At 37.2% G+C, this 13,951-nt stretch overlaps 1 protein-coding gene across 4 annotated transcripts; it reads left to right on the top strand.

Annotated features, from left to right (window-relative positions):
* Positions 1 to 5,187: 5,187 nt before the first annotated feature.
* On the top strand, positions 5,188 to 13,529 carry LOC110928843 (disease resistance protein RUN1). 4 transcript variants are annotated; one of them, XM_035987832.1, is made up of 7 exons: positions 5,188 to 5,328; positions 5,455 to 5,688; positions 6,316 to 6,802; positions 7,428 to 8,535; positions 9,107 to 9,451; positions 10,471 to 11,193; positions 12,878 to 13,529. In XM_035987832.1, the coding sequence occupies exons 3-7, from the start codon at positions 6,336 to 6,338 to the stop codon at positions 13,325 to 13,327; spliced, it is 3,093 nt and encodes a 1,030-aa protein (XP_035843725.1). In that variant the 5' UTR covers positions 5,188 to 5,328; positions 5,455 to 5,688; positions 6,316 to 6,335; the 3' UTR covers positions 13,328 to 13,529. The 4 variants fall into 4 exon arrangements, with proteins under 4 accessions (XP_035843725.1, XP_035843726.1, XP_022027579.1 ...); XM_035987833.1 differs by having other exon boundaries at positions 5,965 to 6,802; positions 7,428 to 8,232; XM_022171887.2 differs by having other exon boundaries at positions 5,965 to 6,802.
* Positions 13,530 to 13,951: the final 422 nt, after the last annotated feature.

Here is a 13,951-nt window from a genome sequence, read left to right as displayed (position 1 = left end):
AAGTAGTCTGAGTCAGCAGGGATACAGTCCTAAATAGCCGGGTTATAGTATTAATAGTAGTTAACTTATGAGGGGGTTAAAGAGTTTGGATCCCCTCCATCCAATACCTATGGGCATTGAAGGAGATCCTACTAAATTTGACCCAGGTCCCTTGCAGGACCTCTAAACGCTGAACAAGGGCAAGACCCTTACCAAACCGTTCCCTTAACCCCCGACCAGGTAGCCAACATACCTCCATATAGACCGTGGAGATATGAATGGTGAAAATCTTTTATTTTATATAGACAGTAAAATAATGCCAAGACACCACGGACAAACGATAAGGAAAGATCACCTTCAACATAAGCAACTAGTTATTAAAGTCTTTAATACAAAACCAAATAAAAAGTGCACAAGATTAAAAATAAAAAGTATTATACTAAACACTTGTCTTCACCAAGTGATGTAAGAGACTTAGGCAAACATGGCCTTGATTGTCAAGAACTCTTACGATCAATCTTGGATCCCGAGATGACTCACACACTCTATGATGGACAATGGATGATGGTGGTGGATGATGGTGTTGTGATGGTGGTGGGTGGTGGATGAAGTGTGAGAGAGGTGGTGTGCCAAGGGATGAGTTGAAATGAAGCCAAGCACTCCTATTTATAGGCTGAACAGAAGGCTGGGCACGGCCCCGTGTCCGCTGGACACGCCCCCGTGCCCGTCTGACACTATCTCTCTTCATTAATTGTAATTCGCAATTACAATTAATGCGCCTGCTGTACTTTCGCCACGCCCCCGTGCTCACTGGACACGGCCCCGTGGTGGGCAATAGAAGCTTTTATAGGTTTGTCTTTTCTGCTGCTTCTCGGGCACGGCCCCGTGCTGGCTGAGCATGGGGCGTGTTCAGTCTTCCGACTTCTCTTTTCTGCTTGGGAGGATGCCGTTGAGGGGTCGGGCAATCCACTTTTGTTCCTTTTCTTGTATTTATGTTAGAATTAGCTGTCTTTTTGCTTCTTTTGCGAATTTGAGCTCATTTCATCCTGAAAATACAAAAGGAAGACAAAAACACTCTTTTTCCAACATTAGTACTTAAAAAGGGTTAGTTTTATGCCTTAATTGATGTAATTTATATGTTGCATTTTACACACATCACAACACCAAAGAAAGTTATACAAAAACTAGAGGCAATTCGTAGAGACTTCGTGTGGGAAAAGAAAGACGGAAAAAACAAGATACAGTGGATAGCATGGAATAAAATGGTAAGAACAAAAAAAGATGGAGGTTTTGGAATAGGAGATATGGGAAGTGCCAACCTCGCTTTGCTGGCAAAATGGGGATGGAAGTACAAAAACAACCCAAAAGCTTTATGGACTAGGGTCATAAAGGCAATCCATGCTAAAATGAGGAGCCAAAAATATTTCCTCGTGGATAACAGAATATGCGGATTGTGGAAAGACATTGTGAATTCGTTTAGAGTATTGGAGAGTAAAGGAATAAAATTGGAAGACCGATTTATGGCGAAATTGGGAGATGGTAAAGAGGTTAAATTCTGGTTGGATAGATGGACAGGAGAGAGATCATTTAAAAAACAGTTCCCAGATCTATTCAAGATTGCAAAAAACAATCAGGCCTGTGTATCAGACTTTGCCATAAGACTACAGAATGAAGTGCAGTGGAATATCGATTGGTCGAGACCCCCAAGTACTGATGAAGAATGGGCCCAGTGGACAGGATTGTTAAACGAATTAAACAAAGTAATATCACTTACAGGAAAGGATCGCTGGGGATGGATGAACAAGAACTGGGAGGACTTCACAGTGGCGGCAGTAAAAGAGGAGATCAACAAGCAATCGGAAAGCGAACGAGAAGAAAGATGGCTACACTGGAACTCGTGGTTACCTGCAAAAATCAACTACTTCACATGGAGGGTGGGAATTGGCAAAATTCCGGTTAAAATCGAATTGAGAAGAAGAGGCATTGAGTTAGGAGACTACTTGTGCCCTAGATACAGATCATCGGAAGAATCCATTGAACATCTCATTAGCGAATGTCCGACATCGATAACGGTGTGGAGAAAGGTCATTAACTGGTTGAAGATACCCTCCACGGCGGACACCAGTACGTGCGAGAAGGCATTAACAGTTGCGGATGGGTTAAAAGGATCTACAGAGTGGAAGAAAATTGTGAAAATGGTGATACAAGCGACTATGTGGCACATTTGGAAAGCGAGAAATGGAAGAGAGTTTAATGGCACAATAAGATCAGGTGAGAATGTTTTTGAAGACATCAAGGCAGACACGTTCTTATGGTTAAAAAGTAGATCGAGATTGACTGGATTAGAATGGGGGAGGTGGGAGGATTTTAATATAAGAGACATAGTAAAATAATAGCTAAAGAACTGGGGGATGAGAGAATAAGATGTATTTTCGTTTTGTTTTTGTTTTACTTTTGTAATCTTTCGGGTTTTACAGCATATGCTGGCCCTATTCTATAATCATAGAATTTCGCTGTTCAAAAAAAAAAAAAAAAAAAACAAGACAATATGAATATCACTTGTGTTTCACACTCCCACGGCTTCTCATTTTCTTTCTTCAAATAATGGTACCATTAATGTGTATTAAAAAGAACATAGTAACGTGCATTTCTTTTAAGTTTCACTTTTATCTACAAATTGGGACAACTAGGTGAATAAAAATAACATACTCGTATCATGCACTTTTAAACATACATTGTTGATTCATAGTCAAATTTATACCCATGCCCAACTTCTACATTATAATATGCACTATAGTTGGAAATAGGCAACATCTAAACAAACTTATGCTCAAGACCAAATAAATTTCTGTATTTAAACATGTTTGGCCATAAATCAAGTTCACTTCATTGCTAAAATTTAAACATACACATCATTAATCTTTTCACCTTGATATCTTTATTTGAGAATATAAACTCATTTCTATCCTTCCAACTACTCCAACAAACGATCAAGATAACAACATGAATAATTCCTTTTCGGTTATCATCTATCGAAATCGTCTTATAGAGCTCGAACAATTAGTCAAATATTTGATTTATCTTGCACCAAGTACTTATCTTTTTGCCAAATAACCATTGCAAGGTAACACGAAGTAAACAAATGTTCCGCCGTCTCCACTGCATATTCCTTTTGTTTCGCGCCTCCAAAGTTGGTAATCGATCTGTAACGCTCTGTTTTTTAGTACTTTCCTTGTTTAGAAAGTATGTTTGTATTACTATTTTTGGAAACTTGTACCTGTATCGTATTCGTATTTCTTTTCCAACCATTGTAATCCGAGGCTTTGATCATAATGAAACTCAATTGTTTATACATTATTTTATACATACTTGTTATACATTATGAAACATTGATACATGCTCATACTCGAAGACTCATACTTGGAATGCTTGCAACATCATTTATACATGCACGATAGTTATACATTACTTTGGTATGCATAAAATACCTAAAACCGGCTAAAATACGCGAAATTGGCCAAACTTAACCCTTCCAAACGACTGAACCCCTTCGTACGAAGAAGACCTCTTCGTGCGAAGAGACCTTTCCCCTCGTGCGAACTGACCTTAGTCGCACCAACCCTACTCTGCATCTATAAATACGTAACCACTTGCTCACTTGACACCTTCCAGCCACTCTAAATTCTCTTAAACTCTCTGAACGCACAAATTTCGGACATAACACTCAAACAACTTCCAAGTGAGTCTTAGCTCACTTACTTCATCATTTCTACTTGATTTCTTCTACTTTTCTTCAAGTCTTCATACTTGGATAACCTCTAGAATGGTTTTCACAGACTTGTCATGGCAGTCTAAGGTGAAACCTCACCACATTGAGGTCTAAAATAAGATTGAAGTTCTGTTTTTTTTTTTTAATAAAAACTTCATATACAAAACATTCTGACTTTGAAACTTGGTGAAAACTGGAACCTACCGAGCTCACAACTTAGTCCATAGCTGTGAGTTTGTGTTAAGGTTGATTTCCCCAAGAAACGAGCTCCAAATAGAGGCTGTCGTAACGAACCAGGCTTCAGTCGTACGAAGCAGTCCCTTCGCATGGACTGACTTCTCTCGTGCGACTGGGCCCATTCGCACGAACTGACTTTCTGTTACTTCCCGTTCATGCATAACTCCAAGTGCTGAAACCATCCAGGATTCCCCATTTTCAATATGGACGAACCTGCGTTTTGGTAGAAGTATGGACCGTGGGAGCCTTGGCTTTCCAAACTAGTCCCACTACCTCACTTGTGAACTTTGCAAACGAACACCCAAACACTCTCCTAGAATCAGAGTAAGTTAACCCCGCCTCGCCTTCAATACTTGCCATGTTGGGAATGGCACGCCCGGGTTGTCCTTATTCGGCTGTTTGATATTTATTTAGTTTTTTTTTTTTTTTTTTTGAACGGCCAACAAATATATTCATTCACAAAACAGCTAGCAGGGGACTAGCTACAAACCCTCATACAGCCAAATAAAATACCCAGCAATATATAGCCAAACAGGCTACCACCCAACCTTATATACATCAAAACTACCCCATATTTCCCATTCCAAATTCGCCTGTTTAGACCTTGATTTTACCCACAAATAACTCAAAGCCTTTATATCATTTATAACCTTGTGTAATGAGCATTGGCCTTGACTAAAAATGGCCTCGTTGCGGGTCATCCAAACACACCAGAAGGTAGTGAAGCAAACTGCCTTCACAACCTTTTTAAACTTCGCCGAGCCGCCCACGTACATATACAGATCCAGTAGGTCTCGTAATCGGAAAGCAAAAATAGCTGGAATCTTCAACCATTGTGTGACCAATTGCCATACTATCTGGACGAAGACACGTGTAACAAAAAGGTGCTCCGTTGTCTCCTGTGCATCACAGCAAAGTGGACATAAAGTCGAGTCCACGTTTATATTCCTCCTGACCAACGCGCATCGAGTGGGAAGTCTATCAAGCTCCACCCTCCAAACTAGAATCCAAACTTTCCTCAGTACCCAGTTATTCCGCTTTATTTAGATAATTTTGTTATACTTATTCTTGACCAACCGGGTCTAAAATAGATTAACCAATAGAACGTAATCGTACATACCGTTGATGTACTTATACCTCATGTATTTCTAAACAAAAACTTAATGTTAATAACTGAACGTAATCGTACATACCCTAACTCAAACAAACCGAACAAATTTCAACTTATTCCGTTGACAATACAAACACCGTTAACTTGACAGCTCTGGACCATTGATCATAAATAATCCAAACGATCACTACGACTTTTTTCATTCCCGGACGAAGGCTGAATCGCCGGCGAGGTATGTAATGCAAAAAACTCATGTTTCACTTCTCCTATCGTATCGATTTATCTAGCATAACACTATCATTTACTAGCTGTAATCTTTCAATTTTCAATTTGATGTTAAGTTTATATATATATTCAGATTAAGCTGCTGCTGATCTCTAGGCATAACTAGTTACTGTGGTGGAAGCCCTAATGAAGATGTAGTAACATCTATTTTTCAACTTAGAACAAGTTGATGATTGATGATACTTGTAGCTTTGACCAGAGTTGACCTAATTAGATGAGCATCACCATAGCCTTTCATTTAAGTTCAAATAGCTTGATAATCGCTTGAAGAAAGCTCTCTCAAAATCGACCCCTTGGATCGTTTAAGGTAAACCTAAGTTTTAATGTTTTATAGCCTAGCCTAGTTTCTTTTTACATTATTCTACTGGTTTGGTGAACTAGTATTCGACTTCTTAGGTAATATGTTCCACTTTGGCAATGTGTATATTCTATATTATGTTGAACCTTATATTAGTTTTAGTTTAATTTAGTTATGTTATACATTTGGTACCGTAATTTGTTTTAAACTTGAAATGTCGAGTGCGCTTATTTTGTAGAGATTTATATGCTATAAAAGGTTTTAGTGCTTTTTATGATATTGTAGAATGTCTTCTCACAAATAGTCGATTGGTGGAAACGAGACTCCAAGTAATAATCATGTTGAGTTTGGAATATTCAAATACCTAGAAGCTCGCTTGGAAATTGCTCGTTTGAAAAGAAGCTTGGAGATAGCGCACTCGAAATTGACTTGGTTGTAAACGAGTTGGCTCAGCTCGGCTTGGTTTGTAAACAGTCCGAGTTGAAGCTTGACCCTGGCTCAGCTCGTTAACAGCCCTACTTCTGATATGTAGATGGATCATCAAACAATTTTCTATAGTGGATCATCAAACAATTTTCTATAGTGGATCATCAAATGGTTTTTAAGTGATTTCTTTTGACCTTGATCTTATAACAGCAGCCAGTCACCTCTTTACGATGGCGTTATCTTCTCGTCAGCAAGCTTATGACGTCTTTGTGAGTTTTAGATACGAGGATATCAGCAAAACTTTCATGGATCATCTCTTCAGTGATTTAAAAAGAAAAGGAATTCATGCTTACGGGGACAATAATCAGTTGACTAGAGGAGAAGAGTCATCTTTTGAAGCCATTGAACATTCCAGGGTTATACTAGTCATTTTCTCACACAACTACGCTTCATCAACATTGTGTTTGAAAGAACTTGTGAAGATTCTTGAGTGCAAGAAGAGCGAGAATGACAAGTATGAAGTTTGGCCTATCTTTTACGATGTGACTCCGGCAGTGGTGCGAAATCAAAGAGGGAGCTACGAAGAAGCGATCATGATTCATGAAGCTTCAAATGAAAAGGAGGTGATTAAATGGAAGAAAGCTTTAACGTCGGCTGGAAACTTATCGGGATGGGATCTCCAAAATACGACCAACGGGTAAATCCTCCAAAATTATGTGTGTATGTGTGTGTGTGTGGGGGGGGGGGGGATTTTGACTCATTTGATATAAATGGGTTATTTTGGATTCTGTATTTTCTCAAACGGGTCAAATGGTTAAAATCAAATATTAATCAAATGGGTGGTTTTGGATTCTGTGTTTTTTCAAACGGGTCAAATGGATAAAATCAAATATCAATCAAATGGGTCGTTTTGGTTTGTGTGTTTTCTCAAACGGGTCAAATGGATAAAATCAAATATTAATCAAATGGATCGTTTTGAATTCTGTGTTTCTCAAACGATCCAATGGTTAAAATCAAATATTAATTAAATGGGTCGCTTTAGGTTGTGTTTTTTTTTTCTTTTTCCAAACGGGTCACATGGTAAATTATACTATTAGTAAAAGGTAATGTAGAAAGGGTCAAACTGGTTCAAAGTTACCAATAATTTTTTTGAGTAAAGTACATGAATGGTCCCTGTGGTTTACCAAAATTTTGGATTTGGTACCTTGCTTTTCAGAAGTATAAGGATGGTCCCTATAGTTTGTACTTTGTAACGCATTTAGTCCCCACAATTGTTTTTCTTATCAAGCTATTGATGTATGCTCCTCTTTATGGTTTTGTAGGTATGAATCAAAGTTTATTGATATAATCTTGAAGGAGATATTTAATAAACTAATTGATGGGCCCATACCTTCCGGCGACAGTCTAGTTGGATTGTACGCTCGTGCAGAGCAAATGAACTTATCGCAATTTGCAGGGTCCGATAAGGTTCACACAATAGGGATTTGCGGCATCGGTGGAATAGGAAAAACAAGCGTTGCAAAAGCTATATATAACCTTATGTATAAACATTTTGAAGCGTGCAGCTTTTGTGAAGATGTTAACGACGTCGTGAATCGAAACGGGCTTGTTTATCTACAGACAAAACTTCTTGACGATATTTTAAAAGACGGCGATCCCTTAACGGATCTAAAAATACCAAGTGTTGGCGAAGGGGTTTGCATAATGAAGAGAAGGATGAAGGGTAAAAAGATCTTTATTGTACTTGATGACGTGGATAACCAAAACCAATTTGAAGCGTTAGCGGGAAATCCTGACTGGTTTAATCCCGGAAGTTTGATTGTGGTAACGAGTAGAGATCGACAGTTGCTTAAAGCTAATCATGTTGAACACGTTTACGAAATCGACCCTTTGAATGACGATGAAGCCCGTGAGCTGTTTAATAAATATGCTTTTAAAGGTGAACATCCACCGGACGAATTTATCGAATGTACTAACGGAATACTTGACTATGTTAACGGACACCCGCTCGCGCTTAAAACTATAGGAAGTTCTCTGTTTAACAAGACGTTACATGAATGGGAACGTGAGATAGATAATCTTCAACATAGTTCTAATGCTCTTATACTTATACATCAAGTGCTCAGAGTAAGTTACAATGGGCTCGATGCTGATCAAAAAAACATTTTTCTTGATATTGCGTGTTTCTTTAGAGGAGAAAAGAAAGATTATGTGCTGAAAATACTGGATGTTTGTGAATCGTCTTTTTCGACTAATCTTAGAGTTTTAGTTGATAAGTCACTAATAAGTATATGTGGAGATAGGATACAAATGCATAATTTGGTCCAACAAATGGGTCGGCAAATAATTCGTGAAGAATCTGAAGAACCTGCGAAGCAAAGCAGATTATGGTCTCCAACAGATGTGCTCGATGTATTGAAAAATAATAAGGTGCATGATGTGGCAAAACGGGCGGGTCTGGCAGATTGGGTAACTGTCTATCTGGGTTCGGGTCAAGATGGGTAATTTTGTTGTAGAGGTCGGATTGGGTTGACCCGAAAACACTTTTTCTCATTTTTCAAAAATCTAGAGTAAAATGCCATTTTCGTCCAGGAGGTTTGGCTAGTTTTGCGACTTTCGTCTAAAGGTTTATTTTTCGCCTCTGGATCCAAAAGGTTTGAAATCTTGCCATTTTCATCCGGCTCGTTAACTCCGTCAATTTTCTCAGTTAAGTCAGGGGTATTTTCGTCCTTTTTATTATCTTAAAGGGCAATACCGTTTTTGGAATACTTGTAGATTATGCTAAATGCTTATACATAAGATGGAAAAGACCGAATAGCCGTTTAAGTTAACAAAAAAGACGGAAATACCTTTTGGATCCAGATGTTGAAAAACAAACCTTTGGACGAAAGTCGCAAAACTGGCTAATCCTCAGGGACGAAAATGGATTTTACTCAAAAGTATTTGTGAATGATTAACGTGTGATAATAACCTAAATTATATTGAAATTTCCTTTTTCTAGGGAACTGAATTTGTTAAAGGCTTAGCACTAGACCTTTCATCTTCAAAAGTCAATATCGATGGTCAAAGCTTCAAGAAGTTGAAAAATCTTCGATTACTACACATATATAATGGAGCCTTGGGTAGTTTTAGAGACACCAATGGTGTAAAATGCAGAAGTGAATTGTGGAAAGAGACTAATATGAGTGCCGCTTCTGGAAAGCTTGAATTTTTATCGAATGAATTACAGTTGCTTTGTTGGCATGGATATCCTTTTCAACATCTACCATCATCGTTTTGCCCCGAGAGCCTCCTTGTCCTTGATTTGTCATTTAGTTGTATCAAACAAGTATGGAGCAGATCAAAGGTATTCACACAGTTGTCAAACATATATATGTGTATACACATACACACACAGATATACACATGCACACATCTCTCTCTCTCTCTATACACACACACACACACACACACATAGGATCAGGATCAGATGAGAACTCCCCCGAGCTGCGAGAACTCCGATGGAAATCCTACTTCTCGTGTGAGTTTTTCCACCGAAATTTGCACAAACGTAGATGAACCCCGATGGAAATCCTACTTCTCGTGCGAGTTATTCATCATGTAATCGCCATCTACACTGCTGTAATTTTTTCTACAAAAGCACATGACGTCACCCTTTTTGTTGGGTTACACGGCTGTTTGTTTACCTCATAATGAGGCTCTTAACGGTTCAGACCTCTTACTGGTTCAGCACTTAATGGTTCAGAGTGTTTGTTTCACGAGCAGATGTCTGAATGATTCAAACGTTTGCCTCTTAATGATTAAGCATTATACAAAGTCAGAATGGTTAAGACCTCTAATCTGAATTGATCAGACATTTGCCTACATTTGCCTCTGAACGGTTAAGCATTATACAGGCTCTTAATAGTTCAGACCTCTTACTGGTTCATTCAGATGTTGCCAAACAGCCCCTAAATTTGTTTTACACAAATGTAAGATTTCGTATACGATATTTTTTTATTTATTATAATTTTTTTTTGAAAATGTTAGATAATTTAAAAAAAAATGGTGATTTTTTTTGAAAAAACCTTTTTTTTCAAGGAGTTGAAAGTTACGCAATGTCTATCTTTCCTGCACACAACCTCCTAAGCTGTTGTTGTTAAAGTTTTATTGTCTTTGTATTCACAATTAATACATTAATTATATATACTTTATATGAACTGTACTAAAACTGACCCATTTTAACCTGGACTGCTTCGCGCGGACCTATGTTGACCCAATACCCGCCCCGCCCCACCCATCTATACTATATACATTGATCCTAGTTATCAATAATAATGCTGACACAATTCATTAATCATTACCATTTTATCTTTTTATAAACAGGGCTTCAAAACGCTGACATTGTTGAACCTCAGTCATTGTCACAACCTAAGAAAGACACCAGACTTCACGGAAACTCCAAATATAAAAGAGTTAATACTTGATGGTTGTGAAAATTTGGTTAAAGTTCACCCCTCGATCGGAACTTTGAAGACGCTCATCATCTTAAGTTTAAAAAACTGCAAAAACCTCAAGATTCTCCCCAACATAACCAAGTTAGAATCACTCGAAAATCTCAATCTCTTCGGTTGCTCAAAAATAAAAAATTTGGTCAAATCTCACCCGTTACAGCTTTCATCATTTATAAGAAAACTTCATGGTCCCGTGGCTTCGGTGTTACCTTCTTTGTCAACTTTAGGTTCACTACGGGTTTTAAATGTCAGCCATTGCAATCTTTCTGGTGCTAGTGTAAGGAGCCTGGAAACTTTGTGTTCACTTGAAGAGTTGGATATGAGCGTAAATGATTTTACGAGCATAAATGCAAACTTGAGTCGGTTATCTCGACTTTCGTGCCTACGGTTGATGGGTTGTAAGAAGCTTCAGTTTCTGCCGAATCTTCCTTCATCCATCCTTAACCTTGATGCACAACGTTGCATATCACTGCAAGAGTTACCGAAGCTGTCAACCGAGTACAGTGGTGGCAATGCTGTCTTTGATTTTAAAAACTGTCTAAAAGCGGTTGAGAATCGGGCCGTTGAGAGCCTGCTTACGGTGTTTTTGCCACAGGTTCTCTCTCTCTCTCTCTCTATACACACACACACTCATATATATATATATATATATAGATTTCAGAACGCTTTATATTGCAAGAATGATATGAGCCATTTTTTTTCCCAGTTTTACAAAATTTATGATAAAAGAAAAACGTATAGATATAATGGTAATTGTTTTTGTCTCTCTCTCTCTCTCTCTCTCTCTTGAAATAAAAAAAGAATAAAGTTGAACAAATTAGTTTGATTATTAGTTTATGTATATAAACTACACATTAGTAGGCTATGCAGTTAATATCGGTGATATATCGGTTATCGTTTCCCATCTAAAATATCAGTCAGAATATATATCGAGATCGGTACTATAACCTACACATCTGTAGGTAAACAATACAATTTTATCTAAAAAAACATGAAAAATTAGTTTGATTATTTGTTTATGTATATAACCTACACAAATCTGTAGGTAAACAATACAATTTTATTTAAAAAAAATATGAACACATTAGTATAATTTTTTGTTTATGTAGTCCTACACATATATGGTACATAATTGAAAATATATGAACAACTTGGTTTGATTGTTTGTTTATAATAACATACACGTAGCTAAACGATACGAAAAAAAATATGAACAAATTGGTTTGATAGTTTTTATATATATAGGGGATGGTTCAAATGAAAACCACTTTTATTGTGAAAACTCGAAAACCAACTAAAAAAGCCTAAAAAAACCTAAAAAACATACAAAATTTTTTTTTTTTTTTTACAATTTTTTTTAGAAAAATCGCTACTTTTTATATATGGAAAAAAAATTCAAAAAAAAAAAAAAATTTTTTTTGGTTGTACTGCACATGTGCACTAATACGGAAAGCCTAAACCACTTAACCCACCCCCCACCGACACCCCCCAAAAACCTAAACCCCCCACCCCCCCCCCCCCCAAAAAAAACCTAAACCCCCCCACCCCCACCCTCCCGAAAACCTAAAACTAAACCCTAAACATAAACCCGAAAAAAAGCTAACCCCCCACCCCCCAAAAACCTAAACCCCCCTCCCCCCCACACCCAAAAACCTAATCCTAATCCTAAACCTCCAAAAAAACTAACCCTAAAAGCTAAACTAGAATCAAAAAACTAATTTTAAGCATGTAATGCACATTGTAGTACATGTTATATTGCACATGTGCACTACTATAAATAATAGTATTGAAAACAAGACGACACCATAAATCTTTTTTTATGTCATAAAAAATATGCTCGAATATACTTGAATGAAAGATAAGAAAATTTGTGATCTTATGGTGCCATTTTTGTTTTAAAATGATAACGTATGGAGAAATGAGAAATGTTTGAAAAGTTATATATTTTTTGTTCCAATTTTACCCCTCCTTCATTAAAAGTCTTCCCTCCCTCCTTTTTAGTGGGTTTTAGTTAGTTTTCTAGTTTTCACAATAACTAGTGGTTTTCATTTGAACCTTCCCCTATATGTATAAACCACACATATATGTAACTTATGTAAGTTGTACAAAATTATAAGAATGTGAACCATTGATAAAAAAGAAATTTAAGGGACTCACATCTGTTCAGGTGTATTCTTCAAAATTTTGGTGTTCTGAAATGATTATATATGCGTGTATTTGCGTTTTAAGGAATAATGTTGTTACATACATACACATAACAAAACATTGATGATGGACAGGGACGGATTGATATATTTGAAGAGGTTAATATATTTCTTCCGGGAAGTAGTATTCCAGGGTGGTTTGGCAATCAACGTGACGGTGATACTATAACGATGGAATTACCGCCACATTGGCACTACAAAAAGCTGAAGGGTTTGGCTACTTGTGTTGTTATTACTCCTGAAAACACTGGTAACAGAAGTACATATTTTGAAATCTCGTGTAGTGTGAAGAACCTACATGGCGATCTCGTTAGTGATGTGTGTCTCTTGTCAACCGATGATCCCAATATTGAGTCGGATCAGATATGGGTTTGGTACAAGAGATCCGACCCCAGGTGGATGAAAGTTGATGATCGAGTTATGGTTTCATTTAAATGTGTTGGCATCAATTGTAAGGTGAAAAGGTGTGGTGTGAGATTGGTTGTTGAAGATAAAGCAGCAGTCGCCATTGAAGATGAGCAGTAGGAGTGTAAACGAGCAGAGTCGAGGCCGAGCTCGCCTAAGCTCGAGCTCAGCTCCTGAGTGGTTTTTCAAGTTTGAGTTTGGCTTAGGCTCGACTCGACTCGACTCGTTTATTATTTGATAGTTGTTTAATATACATTTATATATATTTCTGAACATATATAGTTCTAATTATATATGTAACATAAGATATATAACACGATAATTGATATTACATAAATATATATTTAATATATTAAATTGGTCAGGATTTAGAGAGAACGATGAAAAGTGTGAGAACGGTGAGAACGATTTTGGTGGTGACATGTGGCATTGATGTTAAATTACACTAAGCAGTAATATTGTTAAAAAACCCACTCACATGAACTCGGTGGTCAAATAAAACGCCATAAAAACACACAATTTAGAAAAACGCCATGAAAAATACCCAGTTAAAACGTCATAAAACACTCAAAAGCTATTTTTTGGAGCTATAATTTACAACAGTTTAAAAAAACCATTTTTTGAACATCATAAAACACTCAAAAGCTATTTTTTTGAGCAATAATTTACAACAGCTCAAAAAAACCATTCTTTTAACGCCATAATTTTTTAGCTATAATTTACAACAGCTCAGCTCTCAGTTAA

The sequence above is a fragment of the Helianthus annuus genome, chromosome 3 (assembly GCF_002127325.2).
Source record: "Helianthus annuus cultivar XRQ/B chromosome 3, HanXRQr2.0-SUNRISE, whole genome shotgun sequence".
Taxonomy (NCBI): domain Eukaryota; kingdom Viridiplantae; phylum Streptophyta; class Magnoliopsida; order Asterales; family Asteraceae; genus Helianthus; species Helianthus annuus.
Note: the sequence above shows the minus strand (reverse complement) of the source record. Positions and strands in the feature narration are given on the sequence as shown.

What these genes read in the sequence shown, in the direction of transcription:
- LOC110928843 (XM_035987832.1), top strand. Translation starts at nt 6,336, where the DNA reads ATGGCGTTATCTTCTCGTCAGCAAGCTTATGACGTCTTTGTGAGTTTT. An exon ending in CTCCAAAATACGACCAACGG is followed by an intron (nt 6,803 to 7,427) that starts GTAAATCCTCCA and finishes ATGGTTTTGTAG; the next exon opens with GTATGAATCAAAGTTTATTG. An exon ending in TTACGGTGTTTTTGCCACAG is followed by an intron (nt 11,194 to 12,877) that starts GTTCTCTCTCTC and finishes GATGATGGACAG; the next exon opens with GGACGGATTGATATATTTGA.